Source organism: Cavenderia fasciculata (assembly GCF_000203815.1).
Source record: "Cavenderia fasciculata unplaced genomic scaffold Scf_EUAJFUG02HR96I-5, whole genome shotgun sequence".
Lineage (NCBI taxonomy): Eukaryota > Evosea > Eumycetozoa > Acytosteliales > Cavenderiaceae > Cavenderia > Cavenderia fasciculata.
The window spans coordinates 2,089,383-2,115,503 of NW_004457624.1; the positions used below are offsets into that span (position 1 = coordinate 2,089,383).

At 35.0% G+C, this 26,121-nt stretch overlaps 10 protein-coding genes across 10 annotated transcripts; 4 read left to right on the plus strand and 6 right to left on the minus strand.

Annotated features, from left to right (window-relative positions):
• Nucleotides 1-683: 683 nt before the first annotated feature.
• On the minus strand, nt 684-5,293 carry DFA_11821 (uncharacterized protein; the record flags this gene model as incomplete). Its single annotated transcript, XM_004350715.1, has 5 exons — nt 684-729; nt 975-1,038; nt 1,409-1,430; nt 3,841-3,920; nt 5,176-5,293. 5 exons carry the CDS (start codon nt 5,291-5,293, stop codon nt 684-686), a joined length of 330 nt encoding a protein of 109 aa, XP_004350766.1.
• A 429-nt stretch (nt 5,294-5,722) lies between these two features.
• On the minus strand, nt 5,723-6,411 carry DFA_11822 (NUDIX hydrolase family protein; the record flags this gene model as incomplete). The annotated part of the gene is made up of 2 exons (XM_004350716.1): nt 5,723-6,223; nt 6,301-6,411. The coding sequence occupies 2 exons, from the start codon at nt 6,409-6,411 to the stop codon at nt 5,723-5,725; spliced, it is 612 nt and encodes a 203-aa protein (XP_004350767.1).
• Nucleotides 6,412-6,827: 416 nt separating this feature from the next.
• On the minus strand, nt 6,828-7,027 carry DFA_11823 (uncharacterized protein; the record flags this gene model as incomplete). The annotated part of the gene is made up of 2 exons (XM_004350717.1): nt 6,828-6,950; nt 6,971-7,027. 2 exons carry the CDS (start codon nt 7,025-7,027, stop codon nt 6,828-6,830), a joined length of 180 nt encoding a protein of 59 aa, XP_004350768.1.
• Nucleotides 7,028-7,150: 123 nt separating this feature from the next.
• On the plus strand, nt 7,151-8,899 carry eIF2b3 (eukaryotic translation initiation factor 2B; the record flags this gene model as incomplete). Its single annotated transcript, XM_004350718.1, has 5 exons — nt 7,151-7,307; nt 7,393-7,544; nt 7,619-7,890; nt 8,066-8,680; nt 8,761-8,899. The coding sequence occupies 5 exons, from the start codon at nt 7,151-7,153 to the stop codon at nt 8,897-8,899; spliced, it is 1,335 nt and encodes a 444-aa protein (XP_004350769.1).
• An 883-nt stretch (nt 8,900-9,782) lies between these two features.
• On the plus strand, nt 9,783-13,054 carry DFA_11825 (uncharacterized protein; the record flags this gene model as incomplete). Its single annotated transcript, XM_004350719.1, has 5 exons — nt 9,783-9,892; nt 9,993-10,216; nt 10,306-12,364; nt 12,445-12,745; nt 12,818-13,054. 5 exons carry the CDS (start codon nt 9,783-9,785, stop codon nt 13,052-13,054), a joined length of 2,931 nt encoding a protein of 976 aa, XP_004350770.1.
• A 143-nt stretch (nt 13,055-13,197) lies between these two features.
• DFA_11826 (uncharacterized protein) lies at nt 13,198-13,648 on the minus strand (the record flags this gene model as incomplete). The annotated part of the gene is made up of 2 exons (XM_004350720.1): nt 13,198-13,380; nt 13,463-13,648. 2 exons carry the CDS (start codon nt 13,646-13,648, stop codon nt 13,198-13,200), a joined length of 369 nt encoding a protein of 122 aa, XP_004350771.1.
• Nucleotides 13,649-13,944: 296 nt separating this feature from the next.
• DFA_11827 (uncharacterized protein) lies at nt 13,945-19,029 on the plus strand (the record flags this gene model as incomplete). Its single annotated transcript, XM_004350721.1, has 4 exons — nt 13,945-15,632; nt 15,703-16,955; nt 17,038-17,293; nt 17,502-19,029. 4 exons carry the CDS (start codon nt 13,945-13,947, stop codon nt 19,027-19,029), a joined length of 4,725 nt encoding a protein of 1,574 aa, XP_004350772.1.
• Nucleotides 19,030-19,110: 81 nt separating this feature from the next.
• Nucleotides 19,111-19,631, minus strand: DFA_11828 (uncharacterized protein; the record flags this gene model as incomplete). Its single annotated transcript, XM_004350722.1, has 2 exons — nt 19,111-19,352; nt 19,436-19,631. 2 exons carry the CDS (start codon nt 19,629-19,631, stop codon nt 19,111-19,113), a joined length of 438 nt encoding a protein of 145 aa, XP_004350773.1.
• Nucleotides 19,632-19,709: 78 nt separating this feature from the next.
• On the plus strand, nt 19,710-21,750 carry pepD (peptidase D; the record flags this gene model as incomplete). Its single annotated transcript, XM_004350723.1, has 4 exons — nt 19,710-19,727; nt 20,073-20,226; nt 20,323-20,444; nt 20,488-21,750. The coding sequence occupies 4 exons, from the start codon at nt 19,710-19,712 to the stop codon at nt 21,748-21,750; spliced, it is 1,557 nt and encodes a 518-aa protein (XP_004350774.1).
• A 73-nt stretch (nt 21,751-21,823) lies between these two features.
• Nucleotides 21,824-25,371, minus strand: xrn2 (5'-3' exoribonuclease; the record flags this gene model as incomplete). Its single annotated transcript, XM_004350724.1, has 2 exons — nt 21,824-23,498; nt 23,573-25,371. The coding sequence occupies 2 exons, from the start codon at nt 25,369-25,371 to the stop codon at nt 21,824-21,826; spliced, it is 3,474 nt and encodes a 1,157-aa protein (XP_004350775.1).
• Between the last annotated feature and the right edge of the window lie 750 nt (nt 25,372-26,121).

Here is a 26,121-nt window from a genome sequence, read left to right on the forward strand (position 1 = left end):
AAGCTCGTCACCCTCTGTTGCCCCTTGCATATAACTATAGTATGATTGGTTGTCCACGTTGTTCATTTCTCGTTGTTCCTGTTGCTGCTGCTCTTGTTGCTGTTGTTGTTGTTGAGAATTTACATTCATAGGTTAAACGATCGTATAACAATGTATAGAGCAAATAAAGTAATTAAGATTAAAAAATAAAATCGATTGGTTGGTAGGTAGGTTGGGGTTGGGTGAGAATGAGAGTTAGAGTAAAAGGTAATTTAAATATTGAATTAATATAAAATTTGGTGGGGGTATGAATTAATATATGAATCAAAAAGTCTATAATAAGAGTTTTCTTCTTTCTTCTGACGTCGACGATTTCTTTCTTCTGCTGATAAACAACAACACTCCCAAAAACAAACAGCAAAAACAAATTTGTTTGGTTTTTAATTTATAAAAATGGTGAAGTTGAGTATATAATAATAAAAAAAAAAAAGTTTTTAGAAAAAGAAAATAAAATATAAAATAAAATTATTGTTGGGGGGAGGGCAAAGGCGGAGTGGAGAGGATGATTGACGTTAACTCCTCCCTCCTCTTTAATTACTATTGTATTATTTGCTGCTTGCTATTACTACTACTACTACTACTACTACTACTAATACTAATACTATTGAAAAAGCAATGGGGGAATGAATCAAATCATATAAAGATCAAATTGATACCCAGATTGCCGATATGCTGGTTGGTAGTTTCAAACTTGAAAATCGTATTCTCTTAAAACTATAGGGAGTGTGAAGTTGAGCGAGTTGGTTGTGGTTGTGGTTGTGGTTGGGTTGGTTGGTTGATTGCTTGTGGTTAATTAATTAAAAAAAAAAAAAAGAGTAAAATGAGACAGACTAAACAAGATAGATCTAACTCGACTGAAAAAAAAAAGATAGATAGATAAATAGATAGAGAGAGATATTGTGTGGGTGTTACAAAAATAAAATGGAACTATTAACTAAAAAAGTAATAAAAATAAGGTCCTATTCCTTTCCTCCTCCAAGTCTGCTGTGCACGCACTTGCTAAAAAAATTAAAGAAAAAATTTCGATGGATTGCATGCCCCCATTCATTTTAGAGATAGCTCCTCCCTTTTGCAATTTGATTTCGGATGAGGTCAAGGTTAGGAGGAAGGAAAAGACCCTTCTTTTGGGCATCACTTATACTGGATGAAGATGATGATGATGAGGATGGTTGTTCGCATTCGTTCGACAAAAGATAGATAGAGACTCTTTAGATTTGTTTTGTTTGTTTGTTTGTTTTGTTTGTTTGTTTGTTTAGTTTGTTTCATTTCATACAACTTACATGATGATGGTGATAGTTCATGAATATTTATAAAGGAAGATGGCGACACAATGGGTTGAGGTAATAATATAATATAATATAATATTTACGACCCCTTCCTGATGCTAATGCCTAATAATAATAATAATAACTCTGACTCTGTGCTGTTACTGCTGTTGTTGATGGTTGCTACTAGTACTCTTCTGATTTGCGTCACTAGAGATGTATGATAATAAGATATATTTTGAATGAGGAAGGGAAGTACCCTGCTGTTAGCAATGCGATGATGATATTTTCAAAAGAGAGGGGACAGGAAGGGAGGGATAAAGATAAAGGGGAGTGAAGTTCTTATAATTAGTTGGGGGCTGCTCGTCTGATGTGGCCCCCTATTTTCAAATTGAAATTGAAAAAAAATATCTCTAAAATTAATTAATTTGAAAGATCCATAGGGCGCGCGAAAAGAGTGTTTTGGTTCTTCAAAAATGTAGAGATACAATGACAAGCTAACTTCAACTGAATTATTTAATTATAATTTGTGTGATTGGCGATTGATATTTACGTTTCAAAATTTGATTTTCCGGGTGGGTATAATAATGATAATACACTCCCTCAAACTACTCTTAAAAGTATCCAGGACTGTAAAACTACTAACTAGTATGATTAAAATAAATAATTGGTGTAGGTGGTGAGGAGAGGGTGGGTTTGATGATAATGATGATCACTGCCACTGCTCTTTTGGCTGTTGAATTACCAAAAAATCTACCGTTTGGATGTTTTGAGGGTTCGACCTACCTTACCTAATGCTGGCAATGGTTTTAAAATAAATAATAAATAAATAAATAAATAAATAAATAATAATAAATATTGTTGGTTGGATTTGGTGATTGATTTGATTGGTGATTTGACTGATGATGATGATGATGAATATTCTCTCTCTGATCAGGACTAAATTGAGAATAAAACTGTCAAAATTTTGAAATGGACAAGGAAATAAATAAATAAATTATAAATATTGATTGTTGGTGGTTTCCTTTCACTTTTGTCGTAAGTAGTAGACTAAATGATGGGTTGATTTATGATTGGTGATGGATGGATTGATTGATTACAACATCAAAAAAATAATATCAATACCCAACAATAAATCAGTAAAGTCGGGACAAGTAGTGGTGAATGAAATTTGGTGGTAATGTTGATGATGATAATGATGAAAAAGAGGAGAGAGGATTGGTGAAACAAATTAATTAATTGAATCTATAAATAAGGAAAATAATTTGGATTAGAATGGATTTCAATCAGATATATTATTTTTTTTTTTGTTTTAGGATAATTTTCGGGTGTTTGTTGTTGTTGTTGTTGATGTTGTTGATGATGTATATCAAGTGTGATGGAAACAGAAAAAAAAAGAATGAATAAATGATGAATGGGAACAATAGATAGTAGATAGGTATAGGCTGGTTGGTGTTGTATGTTGCTGGCTGATGCTGCTAATCCAAAAAAGTAGGCTGGAGAAGGAATAGATTGGTAAGATGATGGATTAGGGATACGTGTATTTTATGTGAATAAATGGATGGGAACGACTAGAGCTATTAATTAATCACTGTCAATATACTTTTTCCGAAGGTGGTGGTAGTTGTATTGGTGGTGTTGATGATTGATTTAATCAACCAAAGTTGGTTCTATTAGTAGAGATAAAGTGTAGAGAGATAATTTAGGTTGTCTAAATTATTGATTATCTATTTTGGAAATAGGTAGGTGTAGAGCTGTAATGGTGGTTGGTGTACTAGTATATATGGACGGAGAAAGATGTGGTTGGTTGGTTTATATATATATATATATATTAATTAATTAATTTGGATCTCCTTAATAATCATTCCTTCCTTGCTTCGTTTTGAATGAACCTGTTGTTATAGCGCAAAACAAAAAACTAGCGAGCGGGAGAGAGAGGAGTGTAGAGTAGATTGTGAGGTGCGACAATTATCCAATTAATTAATTAATGCTGTTGAATGTATTTTTTGCTTCTGTCTGGAATTTGGGTGAAACATACCAACAACAACAATATGATGATGAAACTTGTTTGTTGTTTCAAAAAGTGATAAAATTGGAGTCTTTCCAATACAAACAACAAACTTTGCTGCTTTGCTTCCAATTGGAAAAATTGCAATGCATTTACTTTCTACCCACCCCCACTCTACCACCTAGATTTATCATACCCACCTCTCTTTCTTCTTTTGATATGTGATGGTAGAGTATATATTTTAATCGACATCATCCCACCCATCCTACACCCAGAACAGGGTAGGTAGGTAGGTGGAACAAAAAAAATACCAAACACCCAAAAAAAAAAAAAAAAAAAAGTGGATGGCAACAATTGATTAATCAAGGAAGAAGGTGGAAATTGAGGGGGTAGGGTTTTATGATGTTGGCAATAGTAGTAGTGTTGGTAGAGTGGTGGCGGTGGTGGTGATGAGGGGTATTTTCGGGGTGATTGTAGTGATTGATTCTATTATCCATCCCCACTTGTTGTCTTGGTCATCACTCCTACATTTTTGACTGCTATCAACAATTTGTCAAGGGAACTTCTGCGCATATTTTTAAAATAACAAAGATCTTTACAGATTGCTGCTACAATATATTATAATGTCGGACTTTTTGTTCTCCCATTGGTATTCCATACTTTTTGTAATGGATAATGACTTTAAGGTTTCAAATTAATTAATGTAATATGTATGTATTGTGTGTTGAGCAGAGAAGAGGAGAGAAAGAGATAATTATTATATCTTTGAGAATTGATATTGATTGGAAATGAAAAAACATTCCATTTTTAAACAAATAGATCCATCCACAAAAAAGATGTAGACACCATATGAATGAAATGTATACTTTACAATTAATCTAAGATTCTATTTCTTTTCTCTCTCTTATTAATTTATTTGTTTAATTTATTTATATAAATAACTACTTTACTTTGACCAACCCTTGCTATTATTATTATTAATACTATCGATTGATTGATTGACTGTGTTCGTATCTGTTGTTGCTTGTGACACAATGTTATTGATTTTTTATTGGAATGATGATGAAAGAGGTAGGTTGAAAAGATGGGAAGATGGGTTGTTATTGATCAATAGAGGAAACTCGGATGATGATCATGAGCGTGTGTGTGTGTGATTGATTAAAAGTGATGTCACAAGTACACAAACCAAACAAACAATTAATTTATTAGACTTTTTTGTTGGTTGATTAAAAATAAAGTGGTATGATAGGAGGTAGTGGTGGTCGGTAGTAGTAGAAGTAGAAGTAGTAGTCACTACACTTTTATTAATTAATAAGCAGTAGTCGCAGCAACAGAGCAGAAGAAGAAGTGATGGAGAGAAGATTCCAACATCTATGATAGATGCTAAAGTATAATACTAGGGGTGCACTCCACCCTCCCTCCCCAAATATGACATAAATCGATTCTTTGACCAACAAGCACCACTACTACTATAATAAATCTCAAAGTGGGTTAACCATTGTGCCATAAATGGAGAAGCATACCAACCATGGTTCTGCCAGCTCTGCACCCCCCCTCTCCCGATAGTACTAGTCGTAGTAGAGAGTGGGCAGATTTATTATAGTGGGTGATGAGCAGATTGACACCCCCTCTGCACGATGGTTGGCATTGCAATATACTATTAGGCAATTAATTAATATTAAATAAAGGAATGAATGAATGAATGAATAAAGGAAATCCCCACTCACCCATTCACCACAGTGGTGTTCCAAACCACAACCCGCCCGTTTTTGCCCACTATGATGGCGATGTGGTGATTAATCACTTTTGTTCATCCAAACCCCTCCCCCTATCAGTTGCCTTGAATGGGTCATTTATGCATACGCTGTAAAAGAAAGATACCCAGATTTGAAATATCCAAAGCAGGAATTGGATCTGCTGTCAATATTACTTGTTTTGGGAAAGAGCCCTTTGATCCATTGACATCGATTAATACAAACATATATGTCAATAAAGCAACAAACAAACTTGTTGGCATGTTCGATTGTGTGAAGGGTTACAAATTAAATGAAATGGTGATAAAAGTGTGTCTTTTGGTTAATAAAAGGTGGTGGTAGTGTATGTTTCAGACGATAAGATGTGTGTTAAGGTTAGGGCTGTTCTCTTAATCATCTTGAGGATTAATCAATTGAAATGGTAAGTGTCGACACTTTCATTCTGTAGGAACTAACCTCTACGAGATAAGATCCCTCTTTGGATCTTATCCACACAGAGAGATAGACAGGGAAATTATTCTGTGAATTCTGTGGATTCCAGATTATTTTGATGAATATCTCGAAAAACCTTTTCTTTATCTTTATTTTGTACAATGGTTGGTTTGGAGAAAAAAAAAACAATTACTTATTATTATTATTATTATTATTATTAATATTTAGGTATCAATTTTATGGTTATTATTATTATTATTATCAACGGTAGATGTATTTCCAATTTTTCCACCAGATTGAATGATAGTTGCTTTGACATCGATAAGATAATGATCGATAATGGGAAAGGTTTCCAAAAACAATTGTTTGTACATTTCAGATTTAAAGGGGACACCCATGTCTGCATCGGTCACAAACTTTTTAAAGTCATACCATTTGACCTCTTGAAACTCTGGTTCTGCTTCGTAGGTCAGATCGACACTCGCTATTTTGTCGGCTGGCATGTAAAAGAGATACCAGTGTATGGTTTGACCACTAAACTTTCTCTTTGTATTCTCAGGATCGTCGGGTGCATACGTGTATGTGATGGGGTGGTTCACCTTGGACACATAACGTAGACAATTTGAATTGATCGATAATCCAACCTCCTCTTTGATCTCTCTTACCACTGCTGCATAATAATCTTCATTCTTTTCAACTTCTACTCCTCCTTGAGGTAGTTGCCACTAATAATAATAATAATAATGTAGATTGGATTAGTTAATTGTGATTTATGTATGTCTGTATCTATCTATCTACATACTCTACCAACAGAAGTTTTCTTTACAGATGATCTCTTTCCAAGTAATACTTGTCCATCTTCATTAAAGATTAGTGCTCCTACACAACTTCTCAATTTTAATGGTTCATTCATAATTTGTTGTGTTTTGTTTTTTTTAATTGTGTTGTGTGTATAAATATATATATTTATATTTATATCTTTATCTATCTATCTATCTATGTTTATAACTCTATCTTTATCTTTAATTTAAATTATAAAGATTGTAATGCAATGAAGAATGGAGAATTAAATTGATAATAGAAATTAAATATTAAATTGTAAAAATAAATGTTACATGAATTGGGACAATTATATTGAAAATTAATAATAATAATATTATTGTGTGTCTGTTTAAATTGCAACAACAACACATGCGAAATGAAGAAATGAGGGAGTGTGCTAAACAATGTGTGAACGAGAGTGCTCACTCCTCTTCTTGTTGTGTTGACAGTGAGCTCACTCACTGCACTATCGTCTTTCGGTGTTGTGAGCACGTGATTCAAATAATTTCAAACACAATATTCAATTCTTTCTATTTGTTTGATAGATATTGATTGTTTTTGATCTATCATCTCTCTATCTCTATCTCTCTCTTTCTCTATTGACACAAATAATAAGTTATTATAACTTAACTATAAAACAAACAACATACTACTAGCAGATGTTCAGCACAAGCCACGGTAGACCAATTATGAAGTTTTTCTCTCATTTAAAACCATAAAAAGTTCGCGACGGAGAGAAGATTGATCATTGTCGTCGTTTGTTTCAACATAAATTAATAATAGAAAGCAGATAGATCGATAGATAGATAGATAGATAGAGAATAACAGTAATGTCATTTGAATATCAAGTCATTTTACTTGCAACAAAGCTGGCCAATGCCAAGCTCGAACCAATCGATGAGGACTTGCCTCATTCGATGCTCCCAGTTTGCAACAGACCACTCATTTCATATCAATTAGAGTTATTAGAAAAGGCTGGATTTCATTGTATGTTGTTGTTGAGTTGATAAAGTATTCTCTTTATTGTACTTATTCCTTCCTTCTTCTTCTTCTTCATCTTCTTCTTTTACAGCTGTATTGGTTGTTATCAATGAATTTGATCAATCAAAGATTAGACCATTCGTATTAGAGATTTACAAAGGAAAGATTGAAGTTGAATTCTTTGTATTAAAGGATCAAATTGGAACTGGTGAAATATTATATAGAATCAGAGATAAGATTAAAGTAAGACGAATAGGATGATGATTTACAATCAAATGTATCATTTATACTGATTCATTCTCATTCATTTTTTATAGACACCAAACTTTATCGTTATGAATGGTAACTTGATTGCCGATGAAGGATTTGTTAGAAAGATGGCAGACTCACATAGAAGCAACGATGCATCATTCACAGTGCTATTGAATCCACCACCCGCAGCTCCAACTCAACCAACCAAATCAGAATCTATCGATACTTCATTTGTCGATTACATTGCACTCGATGAAAACGCACAACGTATTTTGTTTATGGAAAGAGCAACTGAAATTGAAGATGATATTCCAATCTCTAAATCATTATTGAAACAGTAAGAGAGGAGAGGAGAGGAGGAGAGGAGAGGAGAGGAGAGGAGAGGAGAGGAGAGGAGAGGAGAGGAGAGGAGAGGAGAGGAGAGGAGAGGAGAGGAGAGGAGAGGAGAGGAGAGGAGAGGAGAGGATAGATAGATAGATATATAATATATATACTAATTATATTTGATTTAGTTTCCCAAATTTAGTATTTAATAATAATTTACAAGATGCACAATTCTATATCTTTTCAAGATGGGTGATTGATTTGATTGCAGAAGATCAAAAGAGCAAAAATATACAGTTTGTCAGCATCAAGAATCACTTGATACCCTATTTATTGTCATGTCAAGTTCCAGGACACGGCAACCATTTGCCAGCCACTGCACTCAACTATTTACACGATCTTGGTTTGTCCATGTCTTCGTCGGCCAGTCCCTTCAACCCATCCTATCACATCAACCAAAGCACAACGGGCACGATCAAGTGTTTGGCCTATTTGATGCCACGCGACGGTTACTGTGCCAACATTAACAACTTGCAGTCATACAGAGCAGTCAACAATGATATTGCTCGTGGTGCTTCCAGCTCTATCAAGCCACACGAACCAAGAGGCAAGAACAACTATGTCGATCCAACCGTACAGGTTGCTCCTACCTCGGTCGGTGCCGACTGTGTCATTGGTATGGCTACTGTCCTCGGTGCCAAGTCTAGCGTCAAGAAATCAATCATTGGTAAACACTGTAAATTTGGTCTCTCTGTTAGAATTGAAAATGCAATCATTATGGATCATGTTACTGTTGAAGATGGGTAAGAAGAGAAATGATAAAGAGAAAAAGGTAGTTGATAAATCACATTTTAACCTTTTTTCTATTTTTAAAATCTTATAGATGTAGTATTAATGGATCAATCATTGGTAACAATGTTTATATAAAGACCAAACTAGCTGTAAAGGATAGTCAAGTAGCATCGGGATATACTGTCAAAAAAGAATTAAAGAGTAAAGCCGTTGGAAATGAATTGGAATAAATAATACAAGTCGTAGAGAGTAATTTGTAAATTACAAATTATTAATAATAATATTTCGATACGATGACATCGTATTTGATCCACATATTTGCAATGATTGATATCTCCAACATGAATTTGATTTGGTTTGGTGATTCTTTTGGAAAAATGTTAAAGTAAATCCTCACGAAAATAGGTAGAATAGAGGAAAGAAGGGGGTAATGACTGGAAAGATACCAAATGAACAATGATTTATTTTTGTACGGATATATTGATTTTACTACTACTTTGATGGAAATAATTATATCTTTCCTACCATTTTTTGATGGTGAAAATCATTGATAACATAATTATTTTAGACATCAAAAAATGGTTGGAAAGAATATAAATTATTGATCGTTTGTTAGAGTTACAACATTCCAATTTGTTTTTGAAAGGTAACAGTAGTGTTTGATCTTATTAGGTTGTTGGGATTGTTGTTGACGTGGGTTCTTTAGTTGTATGATTGAAGAGTACTACTCTTTAGAATTTGACCTAGATATATTCCCCTCGTTGAACAGGAATGGGTGTTGCAAGAGAGCAACTATTCATATTATATCACACTTACAACTTGATCAAAAGCTAAGAATGTCTAATAACCTTTAAAATTAATCATTTTATTTTTATATTTTCTCTCTATCTCTATATTTCTTTTAATGAAATAATACATATATATTTTGAAATTTGAATATTAGGTCAATTCCTTGATGCACAAAGTTTGGTAGCAAAAATAAATAAAATAAAAACAAACTCTTTTGGTGATGATCAAAAAATGAACATGCCAAGTTTGGGAGGTCCTCTCATCAATCGAGTCAGACACAAAGAGAGACTAAAAGATATATAGATATAGATATAGGTAGACAAGATGAGAATATATACTAGCATATCATCCATATTATTGGTATTGATATCAATCATATTATGTTCAACTGCTGTATATTCAATGTATGAAGAACAATATGGTGTATCTAATTGGTATGTGTCACACACAGTGATCGGGCTAGCAAAGAAGAAGAAGAAGAATTGACATTGTTGTTTATATACATGTATTATATATATATATATATATATATAGGATCATTAATAATATAGGGAAAGTAGAGAATGCAATAGTGATTGAAGATACCGATGACAAGTATTTCTTGGCACAATCATCGGTTTTACAGAGCAACGATCCAAAAGACACTGTCAACATTATTAGTTTGTTGTCAGCTACTACTGGTAGATTGGTTTGGAGACAAATCTTACCAAGACAAGAAAAGACTGTTCAATTATTATCTTTAAAGAAACAATCATCAAGTAAGTCGAGAAAGGAGAAAGGAGAATAGAGATATATGGATCTATATAAAAGATGTGATATTAACTTTTCTTATTTTTCTATTAATTAGCATTTGTTACAATATCATCTGGTAATATTATTAGATATTGGTCAAGAAAGAATGGTACGGTGATTTGGAACAATTATATTGCATCAAATGATCATTGTGAAGGTGGTGTTGTCTTTGTAGAGGATATTGACAAGGATCATTTAAGCGAGTTGAGAGTTACCTGTGACAATAGTGTTGTATTGTTGTCATCAAAGAATGGAAATCAAGTGTGGCAGAGAAAGGCTGCTGGAGAGGGTGTAACCTTTGTTCGTTCACAATCACCAGATACATTGTTCTCGTACGATAAAACCACCTTTTATGTTGATACTATCAACCCGTTAACTGGTGAATCTACCCAAGAGAAAAAGTCAATCAAGGTGATACCAGATGGTTCAGAACACAAGTTGTGGCCAACACACATTGTTACATCGACTGGAGAGATTGTGATTATGGTTCCAGGTGCCAATGTTGTCTATGTTGGAAAGATCAATGGCAAGACAGTCGATAGTTTCCAAGCTGTCACTGTCGATGCTCAAGTTGACTCTCTATCTGCATCCGTCCAACCTAGTCCATACTTTGTTGTCAACAATCGTTTCGTTTACAAAGGTGTCAACAAAGTATTCGAGTTGGAAAAGGATTCACAACAACAGTTACTTTTAACTGGTGACAGTGGTAGTTTGGTCGTACCAAACAACAACACGATTGTATTGGTTGAAAAGGAAGACAAAAAGGTAGTTTACACATTGCCAGACAATCTTTACAGAGACAGTCCACTTGTCCAAGTATGGGCAGTTGACGCAAAGACGGTTATTGCAGTTGCCAGAGACTGGTCATTGACCGGATACCGTTTGGCCAGCAAGGACAACATTGTTGAAAAGGTATGGAAGCGTGAAGAGGCATTGGCAGCAGTTGTTGCCAGCGAACTTATCGATATCCCTCCAAAGGACTTGTCCAAGTTGCAAAAGCTCGAAGAAGAGTTCCACGGTGCTCAAGACGAGTCGACTGTCGCACACTTGCTCCGACGTTTGTCGATCCAGTTGTCGTCGGTCTTTGGATCGATCGTTGGATCGAGTGACGAGGTAGTTGCACCAAACCAATTCAAGGGTGAGGGTGACAGCATGACCGACAAGATTTTGGTCGTTGTCACACGTGCAGGTGTCGCATTTGGATTAGAGACTGGTGACAAGGGACGTATCATGTGGGTCAAGCCGTTGGCTCAATACGTTATGGTTGCCGACGACATTCGACTCCACGTCACCAAGTCTCAGCACCCAGGTGCCGAGATTGTCATCATTCACTATGTCAACTTTGATGATGTTCCAGGTGGACGTCCCGGTGCCAAGCACCACCGTGCACGTATCACTCATGTCGACGCTGTCTCTGGTAAAGAACTCTCCTACACTATCGTCCACGGTACACCAGTCCTCCACTCTGCAGTCATCCCTATCGACTCTTTGGGTGCATCCAACAACAATAATGTCAATGCGAGTGAAGGAGCTGCAACAGGAGAGAATCTCTTTATCACAGTACTCAACTACCCAGGTAAAGGTGCTCCACCCATTGTACAAGTGTCTCCATGGACTGCCGAGACACGTTTCAACTGGGAGCTCCTCAAAAAGATTTCCTTTTATTTGATCGATCATCAAGAGTCTGTTATCCGCGGTTATTCAATCGAATCGATGGCCAATGGTCGTACAGGATCATTCAAGTCGGTCGAAACATGGCGCATCAACTTTGGCAAGCTCTACCAAAAGGTTGTAGCTGTCGGCAAGACCAACCCACACGAGATTATTGTCTCACCAGCCATTATCCTCGGTAACCGCAATCTCTTGCCCAAGTACATCAACCGTAACATCATCTCGGTGGCCACCTACGACAAGGCTGCCTCATTGGCCAACATCTATTTGATCGACTCTATCAGTGGTGCCATCATCAAGGAATACACCCATTCCAATGCTGGTGGTCACATTCCAATCGTTCATCTTGAAAACAGTGTCATCTATTCAGTTTTTGATACCTCTTTAAATAAGCAAACCATTTCATCAATAGATTTATTTGAAAAGAATGTTGAATGGAACAAGTACGAAGCAAATTTAATAATAATAATAATAATAATTATTTGATTTAAAATACTAACAAATCTTTTTTGATTTCTTTTAGGGAAACAATTACATCATTTGATTCAAGTCAAAGTGATAATTTAATTATTAGTCAAAAGAGTTTTACCATTCCATTTATTGTTGAAACCTTACAATTATCACTTTCAACCAAGGGTATTACAAGCAAGGCAGTTCTTGTTGGTTTGGCTAACGGTCAAATTATGCCAATCGAAAAGAAATGGATTGATTCTCGTCGTCCCTATCCAAGTGAAGCAACCCCATACGATCAAGAAGAAGGTTTAATTCCCTATCATTCTTTATTAAATTTCCCACCCTACATGTATCTAACTCTTAATAATTCTGTATGTAATCATAAACACAAACAAATATCGATATGTAAATAATAATTTTATATGTTTCTTTTTTTACTATAGATTCCATTATTACAATCAATCAATACTCAAGGTACATCATTAGAGTCAACAGCAGTTTTAGTTGCACACGGTTTGGATATTTTTGGCTCTTTGATTGCAATCTCCACCTCTTACGATATTCTTTCACCAAGTTTCAATCATTTTGCACTTGTTTCCACTTCTTTATTATTGGTTATTATGACCCTTATCACCAATAAGATTAGAAGAGATAAATTATTAAAAAAGAAATGGAAATAATCCATAAATAAATAAATAACAACAGAGATCGACCGAATAATATACATCAAAGTAATAATAATAATATAAATTCCAAAAATAATAATAATTAATAAATACACATATATAAATTTAAATATATTTGGTTTGATTTAGGTCCATTATTATCTATTTAGTCCAGCCAATTTACTAAATAAGAGTTCATTGAATTTTTGTTGAAATGAATGACTATAGTACATTACTATATTAGGAAGTGAATCAAATACAGGTGGTGTACAAGGTGATGATCGAGATTGATCTTGTTTAGCAGATGATTCTTGATCAAGTTCACCTTTTAATTCGATAAGCTATCAAAACAAGAGAGAGACGGACGTTAGTTTTAGATCTAGTTAGCTCTTTCTTCTTTCTCTCTCTTCTTAATAATCATACACTAAATCCCTCATGCATAGACATTCGAATCAATATAGATAATGGTTCATGACATTCAATGTTAAAGAGTACAACTCCACCATCGACATCTGATCTTGGGTCTTTGTCCAATACTTTTAATTCCTTTACTCCATATGATACATCTTCAATAGCTGCTTCAATCTCCTTTTTGAAATCTATCGACATGCTGGATAAAGATTAAGAGAGAATAACGGTACTGTGAATCATCAATAATAATGGTGGTGTTGGTTCTCAAGACTGAGAAACTACTTTGAAAATAGATTCGGATGGGAGGTAGTTTGTTGTTTGGCCAACGTTTTATGAAATTTATTCAATTGCAGTCCAATTATTCAATTCCGTCCATCATTGATTAAGGTGTCCTCGCGAGTGAAAGAATAATAGTAATCATATAATAACAAACAACATATCACTCTTGTAATACTACATATATTTAAATAAACACATACACCAACAACAAGACCATGGATTCGATCATTGTTAATAAACAAGAAACCGATAAGAATAATAATAATAATAATCAAGATGATGATGATGATAGTAATGGTGTAAAGAAAGATGATAAAGCAGTAGACTCTGTTTCATCATCGAATAATAACGACGTTGTTGACAGCAACAATATAATACAATCAATTGATACAAAGGAGGAAGAGCATATTATTACAACCCCGACAACAGTTCCTACGACAGAACAACAAACAAGTATAACCACAACGACAATAATTACACCACCACAACAACAGCAACAACAACAAGATGATAACATTTTAAAAAAAGAAATCATTATACAATCACCACATAGAAATAATGATCATGATGAAGAGGAGGAGGAAGAAGAAGAAGATGAAGTACTTTCACCAACTCAATTTAAATCTCCACCTCCACCTCCACAACCTACAACTCCAACATCAATTGTAACACCACAACTACATTTACCTACACCAAGTGGCAAGTACCTTCCATTGACACCTCATCTCTCAAAGTTTGATCAATTGAGAATGATATCGGAACTGGAACACCAATCACCACATGACAAGTTGGCAAACCTCGAAGCTCTATTGATTGAAAAGAACCAAATGATACTGTCACCGGAAAAGTCTCATTTTCACGATTCCAATGGTAGGTTGACACCTCCTCCATCATTTATCGACGATCTATCATCATCTGGTGAAATTGGTAATAGCTCAGACTCGTTATTTGGTTCTGATCAGACATCAACAACCTCAACCTCAACCACTCAAACCAACATAACCTCATCGACAAATGAATTGGATACTGAAGATAAAATGAACATAGATATTGGTGGTGCTGATTCTGACGACACTGAAGATGATGATTTTGACATGTCCGCCGTAACACTAGAACTTGGTAAAAGTTTTAGTTCTGTATCAACTCATTCAGAGTCATCATCATCATTGTCTCAATCAACTGGTAGTGCTGGTAACCCTCCACCTCTTTCAACTTTACCAACAACTAAAAAGGAAGGAGAAGGAGAGGAAACATTAACATCAACAACAACTACCACCACGACCACTACAACCAAACCAGATCAACCAACATTACCAAAACCACCATTATTAGTTCCACCACCACCAACAACAAGAGTTAAAAAGGAAAATACACCTAAAAGAAGTACTTCTACTACTTCATCATCATCAACCGATATTGGAGACAAACCAAGTAGTAGTAGTAGTAAAGCAGATAAATTATTATCATTTTTAGGATTTGTTAAAAAGAAAAAGAATGATGATTCTTCTTCTTCTTCTTCTTCTAGTGGTACTACTACGACTGCAGATCAAAACATTTCAGGGTTTAAAGAAGAGTATATAAGATATCTAGACCATATGCAAGTATCTAGTAAAAATGAAGAAAAGGTTAAATTTGAAATGCCAAAGGCGTCGGTTGAGGATGGCCATGTATTTTTATTGTATGGAGATTTAACTAAATTGGTATGTGATGTAAAGATGGTACCTTGTTCGAATCATTCAATGATGCGTGTAGCATTATCGAGTTGGCTAAAGAATGATTGGTTAACATTTCCAGCCGACATTAGAAACAAAGTTATGATGAGTGTTCCACCTGAACCATTTAAACGTGGTATCAGTAGAGTTTATAAATGTCAAAGTTGGCCAACTGAATATCCAAATATAAGGTAACTAAATAATCAAAACATATTTATAATTTATTTATTTATTTATTTATTTATATTTTGCTACTTTTAGTCAACCATGGTTTACAACAGTAGTACCAAACTTTCATTATTATGAGAGGATTGGACCTGAATGGTATATAAGTGGAGCAAGAGAGTTTTTAAATGAAGTTGGAAAGGATTTGGCAAAGAATAAACCAAAACCTAAAAATGGAAGAGCAAAGCATTTGGTTGCACTTCCCATCTTGGGAACTGGTGGTGGTGGAGGATCGTCTATAGCAGGATCAATCCTATCACTCTTGTTACAGGAATTGTACAAAGCTACTCGTGTATGGAAATATGATTGTGTGTTGGTGACAAACGAATTGCCAATGTACACGGCTGCACGTAATGCAAGACGAGAGATGATGTCTCAGGACAAAGACTATTCGTATATTTACAACCAACTGTTGGGTGACCAAATGATGGAAAAGGCATCACAGTTGGCAAAGATGTTGGATCAAGGTAAATTGGCGTTGTTCTTGGGTGCTGGATGCAGCAGAAGTGCAGGTCTACCAACTTGGATTGGATTGTTAAACATGTTGGGTGAAAAGTTGGGAATGACACAAGACGAGGTGAAAGCAATGGACCAACTTCATTATTTGGATCGTGCAACAGTCCTTGAAAATCGTTGGAAAAAGGCACTTGCCAAATACTCTCCTCCGACAGTTGACGATGTGACTAAAAGGACAGCTGATAAGTCGTCGTCGACATCGCCAAATATTACTGCCAATGCTGAGGATGGAGCTGAAAACCCACTTGACTATATCTCCAATACAGTCTATTCAGAGTTACACAGAAACCTGTACAATGAAATCAATATACCAATGCAAGAAGAGATTGCCAATTTAATGAAAGTGTCTCATGCAGGATTAACCCATTTCCTAATGGCATCGACACCAGCCACCGATATTATTACAACAAACTATGACCGATGTTTTGAAATTGCTAGTACGTCTGTCGGCACATCTTGTGTGGTTCTGCCATACGAGTCATTGATCAGCAACAGCGATCATAAAAAACGTTGGATTCTCAAATTACATGGATGTGTTTCCAACCCAATGGATATTGTCATCACAAGAGAAGACTATATCCGATATGGAGATAAACGCGAGGCTCTATCTGGTATCCTCCAATCAAGTCTAATCACCAAACACCTCTTGTTTGTCGGGTTTAGTTTGGTTGACGATAATTTCTTTAACGTAATGTCTGCTGTCAAATCTGCTACATTTGCCTCAAAACAACAAAGAAAATTTGGTACAGCTTTATTTATTCAAAAGAATGATTGTATGTGTACAAAACAACAACAACAAATTATATAATTTAAATAATATATATTAATCATTCATTATTTTCTATCTTTTTTTAGTGATGAGTGAATTATGGGGACAACAAATAGACTTTGTTTGTTTGGACAAGGGAAATGAAGATATTGCAAGATGTGCAAGAAAACAGGAAATATTTTTAGAGTATCTTAGTTCGATCAGTATCAACAATACATCGCATTTGATGGAACAAAGATTCGATTGTATTTTAAAGGAAGGTGAAAAGGTGTTTAGAGATAGTTTAATCAAATTTGTTGAAGACTTGCCAGAAGAGGCAAGAGAAACACAAGTTTACAAAAAGTTTGAAACTTTTCTAAACCAAATTGGCTATCGTCACTATAGCCATCGTCGGTAGTAGTGTCAAAATCAAAGTAATAATAAACTCTCTTATTATTGTTGTATATTTTGTTTCACAAACAGACATTTAATTTGATTGTTATTATTTTTGAATCTTTGGATTTTCTCAAAGACACCCAATTTTCTACTGCATATTATTTATCTAAAAAAGATCAATCGATACTATTACTATTACTATTACAAAAGTTATACCCTATATTATGAATAGAAAAGATAGTAAAGATGAAGAAGAAAAAGAAGTAGAGAATGAAATAAATGCAACAACAACAACAATTGCAGAGGAAGAAGAAGAAGAGGATGATGATCGTCGTACATATTCATTACCGTGGCCTATAATACAACGTATATTGAAATTGGCAAGTCGTACTCTATGTACTTGTGTCAATAAAGATGCTTTGAAAAGAGCTCACGAAACTAGATCAGAAGTTAGTTTCTTCGAGCAAATATATACAGAGTATTGCCAACTTACCAATATTACCCCATCCGAAGACGATCCTCAACTCCGGTCGGTACTTCATAAAAGATTGTGTGCCCAACAAGATATCAACCAACACTCATTGACAAGAGATCAATTGTGTGCACTTCATCAATTCAATCTTGACAATGGACACCAACCAAACTTTGTATTGGTCAAACAAGACAAAGTATCAAGAGATAGTTGTAGATGGATGTGTAGTATGGCATTGCTATGTAAGAGAGTATTTGCATTTATTTCAAATCACATCTTTACCGATATTGTAATGGATGCTTCCAAAGACACTTGGTGTCATATCACCAACAACAACAACTATTGTCTCTTAAAAAAACCAAAGACACTGACAATAGTCTCTCCTAGATCACCTTCAGCATCACTATTCTTTATGAACAGTACACAAATACCCTTTGCCAAACCATTTTTCGAGAATGTTGAAAAGCTATACATCAACGAACCACTCTTATTTGCAACACCTGCGCCTATCACTTTGTTGATCAATTTGATGCCAAATCTCAGATCGGTTAGTCTCAGTGGTCGAGTTACCGAATCAGTTTTGATCAACCTTTTCAACACAGGGGCACATCTGAAATCAATCAACTTGGAAAGGGTAGGTGTAAGGAAACTTAGTACTGTGGATCCAACCGGCTCTGAGGATGAGCATTTTTATTATTATGAAAGTCCTTTTATATTTGGCAGTCTTATTCAACCGACATCATGTCTTACCAAGATTATCCTCCCCAGCCCATTCGATTGGAACAGTCTCAGTAAAGAGGTCAAAAGAAATCTTCAAGTCATTTCCTACTTTTATTTTAGTACTACATCTGATGCCGATCCTGTTCTAACGTCATCAGATTTTCCAAACCTACGACATGTTTATGTATGGTCAAGTGACAGAGTTTTCAAGCTTCCAAAGAGTGTCGTTAAATTTACCTTCTACGTCGTTGAAGATAGAAAATCAAGATACAAGTATAAATACGATCACAATCGTATAGATGGCCATTTGGACATGAGGTCTCCCAAGGCTTACAAGATTATAATTTTATCACTATTCGATGTTTGTGAATCAGAGATCAAATATTTAAACAATATGGGTTACGGTCATATTGGAACATACATGCGATCAATGAACAACAAAAAAATAGTTTTTATTAAAAGAGATAATATTCAAATTGAGTTAATAACCAACAATCAATTTAATAAATAATAAATAATAATAAACAAATATATATATGTTTATTTACAATAAATAAGAGGGTGAATTTTTATTTCTCCATTTGTTTTAATTTTAAAGGCCAAAAGCAACAGAGAGACAAAATACTTCAGATGAATTTTGATCGACTGCAGAGACGGTAGCAGTGTATTTTCCAGATGGAACAGATGATGGAATGGTAGCAGTTACAGTCTTGTTCCATGAACCAGCTTCAATTGGACATGGAGAGGTTTTGCAAAGATCATCAGTCTTGTTAATTAAAGTAATGAAAGAATACTTTACCAATAATTTCATGCTTCCTTCAGTAATGGTTTGAGCTGTAAAGAAAAATGATTCATTAATTATTAATATTTTTTCAGTTATCTGATATTTTTAAAATTAATATACGATTAACACATACTTAAATTTCCACCGATTGAAACAGTGAGTGGTTTACCCTTGACAGGTGTAGATGGAGAGATATCAACATATCCCAATTGGAAAATATCATTTGATTGGCCACAATTCTTCCAAATACCACCAACAAGGTTGTCAGTGTCAGCTGAAGCAATAGCGGCAACCAATAAAAGAGCGAAAAAGATAATTGATTTGTACATGATAAATTAAAGTAAAATGTGAGTTATTATTATAATTATATAATTATTATTATTATTTGTATCTATCTAGATATAAAAATGAATGATTATGATAAAGTAAAAAATGTTGTTTTTAGATCACTTCTGACACTCGTCTGCTGCTGCAACGACCATCCATGGAGTTTTAAATACTCGGTTTTTTCAAACCTAAAAGAGGAGGCCCAGGAAAAATAATATTGAAAAACAGACAAAAAAGTTTTTAGACAGAAAATTCAAGCTGGGAAGAACATCAATTTCTATTCACTCCTTCAATTTCAATCTTTTAATTAAAAAGTATACTCTGCAGTATTGAAATCTTAAGTAATAATACTTTTACTATTACTACTTCTTTAACTTTTATAAATATAATATATATATATACTACCTACAAGTTTCATTGTACATTAAATAATATTATTAGAGAGAGATATGGATTCAACAAAGTGTTGTGAAGATTTACACAAGGATTCTCACTATTCCCCTGGTTATTACTGGTTGGGTAATAATACACTCAAGGTAGACTTGAGTCTTCACAGAGATAATCGTGAAAGATTAGTTGAAAGCATTCTTTCAAATGGTATGAATAAATTTTAGAAAACAATCAAACAAAACATACATCACATGATCAATAACCTAACATAATACATCTATCTGCCTATCTATTTATTTATAGAAAAGGATATTCAACCAAATTCTTTTGTATTATTCCAAGGAGGTAAATCAAAATGTTATTATGAAACTGATAGAGGTAAGAAGACTTTAACTTGTTCAAGAAAGATTCAAAATGAAATTAATGTTCTTTATTTCTATTTCTGTTCTAGAACCAATGTTTATTCAGGAGAAAATGTTCTTTTGGGCATTTGGTAGTGATATGCCAGACTGTTATGGTACTATTTCATTGAATGCTGATAAAAAGGCAGTCTCTACATTATTTATTCCACGTCTCCCAGCCGAATATGCTACATGGCTCGGACAAATCCACACACCAGACTACTACAAAAAGATCTTTTTGGTTGACCATGTCGAGTTTACCGATCAATTGACCCAATTCTTTATGACCAACAACACCAACACCATCTACACTGTCCAAGGTCTCAACTCTGACAGTCAAAGCACCTCTGATCTCACCACCTTTGAGGGTATTGACCAATTCTCTGTCAACCACAAGTTGGCATACCCATACGTCGCCGAGCTTCGTGTCATCAAGACTGCCAAGGAGGTACAAGTCATCAAATACTCTGTCGAATCGACATGCAAGGCCCACATGGAGGTGATGAGAAAGATTAAAGTAGGCATGAAGGAATACCAATGTGAAGCCATCTTTTTGTACCACATCTACCACGACCACGGATGCAGAAACGTTGCCTACACTTGTATCTGTGCCGCCAACGCCAACTCTGCCGTACTCCATTACGGACACGCTGGTGAACCAAATGCCTCGACCATTGGTTCCGGTACTATGTGTCTCTATGATATGGGTGCTGAATACCACGGTTACGCCTCTGACGTTACTTGTTCATTCCCAGCCAACGGAAAGTTCACCAACGACCAAAAGATTGTATACAATGCTGTGTTGGCTGCCAACCGTGCTGTCATTGCCACCATGAAACCAGGTGTTGAATGGATCTCGATGCACAAGCTTGCCGAGCGTATCATCCTCGAACACCTTTTAGCCGGTGGTTTGCTTGTTGGTACCATCGACGAATTGGTCGAGAACAAGATTGGATCTGTTTTCTTCCCACACGGTCTTGGTCATCTTATGGGCCTTGAGACTCACGACGTTGGTGGTTATTTGGGTGATGCCAAGCCAAAGGTCAACTCTCTCCGTACCACTCGTTCACTCAAGGAAGGTATGGTCATTACAGTCGAACCAGGTTGTTATTTCATTGATCATCTCCTCAACTCTGCCTTGGCCGATCCAGTCAAGAGCAAGTTCCTCAATCATGAAGTCATTGCTCGTTTCCGCAAGTTTGGTGGTGTTCGTATCGAAGATGATATTTTGGTCACTGCTGACGGTTCTCTCAACCTTTCCTCAACCGTTCCAAGAACCGTTGAAGAAATTGAAGCTTTCATGTCAAAGAAGAATCTTTTTGATGATTAAAAAAACAAAAAAAAACAAAAGATAATAATAAACAATATATAATTGTTAATAATTAGTTAATTTAAATATTGATTTATTTTTTTGATTTGGCAAATGGATTATACTTCATTTTGTTTCCTCCTTGTTGTTGTTGGTTATTATTATTGTTATAATTATTGTTGTTATTATTATTGTTATAATTTTTGTTTCCACCTTGATTGCTATTATAATTTTTGTTTCCGCCTTGATTATTATAGCCTCCTTGGTTGTTATTGTTATTGTTGAATTTCTTATTGTGATGATTGTCATTGTTGTTGTTTTGTCTACCAACATTGAATTGATTTTGATTTTGAACTAGTTGTAAATCTTGTTGTTGTTGTTGTAGCAACATATTCATCATTGTTGACATTTGGTTATATTCTTGTGGGGTCATGTTATTTGCGCCTTCATTGTATTGTTTCATCATCAACATCATGTTGTTTAATACAGTCTGTTTTTGTTCCACACTCATATTTACAATACCTTGTTGTTGTTGTTGGTTATTATTGTTATAATTATTGTTATTATTAATATAACCACCCATGTTATTATTGTTATAACCCATATTGTTATTATTATTATTCCAATTATTCATATTATTATTTTGATTGTTCCAGTTATTACCTCCCATATTATTGTTATAATTTTGGTTATTGTTATAATTATTGTTATTATAATTTTGATTTTGATTCCAATTATTGCCTCCCATATTATTTTGATTTTGATTCCAATTATTGTTGTTATAATTTTGATTATTATTATTATAATTTTGGTTGTTATAATTTTGATTATTATTTTGATTGTTATAATTTTGATTATTATTATTATAGTTGTTTTGATTATTATTATAATTTCTATTATTACCATTATTGTTATAGTTTTGATTACTAGTATTATTATTATTATTGAAATTATTATTATTAAAATTACTATTAAAATTACCACCATTTTGTTGATTTCTATTCTTGTATTGATTGGAACCCAATTCATGGTTGATCATACGATTGGCAGAAGAGTTTTGAATGCCTCTTGTTCTGTATTGCTCCAAATTAACCTTTTGAAGAATGGCACCTGGAAGAATACCGCAGGTGGATTCATTGACAAGTTCTGGATTTTTGTAGGTGAAAACCTTGGCACTGAGAAGTGGTGGGAGACGCTTTTCAACACCTGGAATGACTGGACTGATTGTACCCAAGATTTGATCGGGCTTTTCCAAATTACGAGGTAGATCGGTAGTTGAACCGATCGAGGTGGAGTTGTGAGAGATGATTAAATCGGTACCATGACTATTTCTAAATGCTTCATCTTCGGTGAGTGAATTGTCGAGTGGTTTGAGAGCACTGAGTAATTCGTTTTCGTCAATGAATGGCAATTGACAAACACCCTTCCAAGTGGGTTGACCTGGTGCGACATCGATCAAAAACTCGTTTGGATAGAAATGAAGAATGACATCGTTTCTGTCCTCTCCGTCAATCGAGATACCCATCATGGTTCTGTATGGCTTTGGAACAAACTGACCACTGGCCTTTGGAAGTACAGACATGAGTTGTTGGAATGGTCTAAATGGAGCACCCAATTCAAACTGTGGTTCAACAATCATCGATCCATTCTCTGCCAAATCCAAAATAAATGGAGCATAATGATATGGATAATACCATCCCCATGAACAACAACCATGGAAATAATATCTTAATACCCAAGCTAAACCATCAACATATGATTGGCAAATTCTAAAAATATAAATAAAAGAAAAGGTTAGTAAATATATTATCTTTTCTTTTTAGCTCTATTCTATGTTTCTTACGCTCTAACAAGTTCATTTTGTGGTTGTTCAGTTTCAAAATGATGTTCATAATATCTTGTTCTCCAACCTTCAGAACCAATGTTGACATCTTTCATTTTATGAATAAACAGTTTCTTTTCCAAAGAATCATCTTGATCCTCTGCTGCCGATTTATCTTCAGTTTCCTTCTTCTTTCTCTTTTTGGTATTGTCATCCTTGGTTTCGGCAGCCTCTGGAGTTTGTTGAATGTCAATGACTTTGACAACACGCTTCTTTTCATTGTATTTGCTCATTTTTTGTTGAAGAAGAGCAGCGGCTTCTCTGTTTGTGGCATCGAGTTGATCCTTGGTACCCTTGCTAGTTGCCTTTGCCAAATTTTCTCTTAATTGTTGAGCTGCATCCTTGTTGGAGAGATGGTCAGTCTTTACCTTTTTCTTTGGGTTGTTTTCTTCAGTGTCGGCGGCGACTGGTTGGAAGATATCGCTGAGGATAGAGGCTGCTGCTTGTTTGTGTCTTTCGCTGACTTGTGTATTGAGTTGTTGTGAGCTTGCAGTGCCGGTGATATCGGTACGTGCAGTTTGTTGGAATCTATTGTTACGACCTTGTGCAAAACGTTCTTCCTTTTTCTTTCTACGTAAAAGAATGTCTTCCTCTTCTCTCGAGAGACGAACAAACACCTTTCTGAGACGATCGAGGTCAATCTCTCCATTGTCTGTCAGGTAACCCTCAAAAGTTGGCAAGAGCTCCTTGTAGATACGCATCAAACGATCGATGGCACCTTCGTTGATTTGAAGACTGGGAAGATGTGGAAGGAAATCATTTCCGACAAAGAAACAGATAAAGATGAAATCATCAATGATACGTTCGACGTTGTATTCAAAGGGTGGGTTGCATTTGAGTTCTGTGTCCAAGTATTCACGTAAAATGGCTAGATTGAGAAGTTGGTAGTCTTTGACGAGGAAATCTTTGACCTCGTCCTCGTCGACATCCTTGGATGGGGTAGGTGCGGGCGTGCCAAATCGGTTGCCCTTGGGTGGAGCAATAAACTCACGAAGAATGTCAAAGTTGACTTCGTGTGTCGATAGCGCCAACATAATAAGATCGGCATCCAAACCATACATGACGTGCTTGAGGTTGGGGTTGTAGTCGGGTTGAGAACGTTGGTGACGGATGTACTCCATAATCTTGTGTTCTCCTTCACCCGGTACACTGGCGTCTGAGATGATTACCTTGACGTCCTTCCATGCAGGGTCGGTCGATATCTTTTCGGCGACATATTGACGGAGAGTGAGTGCGACCAATGCCATAAACTCTGTGCCTGGTGTGATACAGTTAGAGTCAAAGTGGTACTTTTCAGCACCGTCCTTTTGGATGGCGTCATAGTCTTCTTGTGAAAGACTGCCATTGTTGAGACGCTCGATGAGGTCTCTGGCAGCTTGTTCCTTGGTGATACGCGAGTCCAAGGCGGCACGGAAACGACGGGCACGTTGCTGATTCATTTTGGCACGTGGTGCAACACCATCAATGGCCATATAGATGAGCTTACGTGGACGGATAATGGCAAACAAGAGGTCGAGGTATTCGACGATCGAGTCCATCATATCCTGAGTGTTCCTTGGCTTGGGTCCCTTTTCAGGATGTGCACAAGGATGGATAATACCGTTCATATCCAAGTATAGATTATCAAACTCTCCATTTACATTCAGCTCTGAAAAATCACATTTGAGACGTGATCCATCAGAGTCACGTGGTTCTTTGGTTGGTGTAATTACATTGCCGTATTTATCTACCAACCATCTAAAGAATGCTGGAATTCCCATTACTATTAATTAAAACCAAATATTTGATTGTGGTATCTTTTTATCTAATTTTTGGTTTGTTTTAATTATATAATAATAAAGTAGTAGAAAGTATAAAAAGGGGAAATGATGATGTTTGTATAAAGTTGTATTAATTAACGATAATCGTTTGTTGTTGTTGTTGTTGTTTGGTGCTGTAGTGCTGTTTGCAACAAGTTAAAGTACGATTGATAATTATAATATATCTCAACAAAAGATGGCGGTCTACTTGTCAACTGTGGTATCGAGTTGGTTCGTATTCCTTCCTATCTTTTTTTTTAAATATAGAGTATAAAGGTATCAAGTATCTTTTTATCGAACTATTGCTACTGTGCCGTTGATATAAAGATTCTAAAACTACTACGTACAAGTATTGATTTGATATATCAATTAATTTAAAAATAAAATAATAATAAAATAGTATAGTATAGTAATAAATTCAAATAGTAACAGATAGGTTTGTTATTATTTGATTTGTGTATATAGAGTATCAAAGGTATAAATTATCTACTTTCGTAAAAAAGTGTACACTTTCGAAAAGCTTTGCGTGAATAGTAAATAAAAGTGTGAAGAAAGAAATTTTCAGCACTCCTCGTTTGTCTCGTTTTCAAAAAAAAAAAATTAAAAAAAATTCAATTATTTTATTTATATAAAACAAATAAATAAATTAATTAAAATAATGATAGTGGTTTTGAACTGGGGTTGACATTAATAGACATGTATTCTTAATAA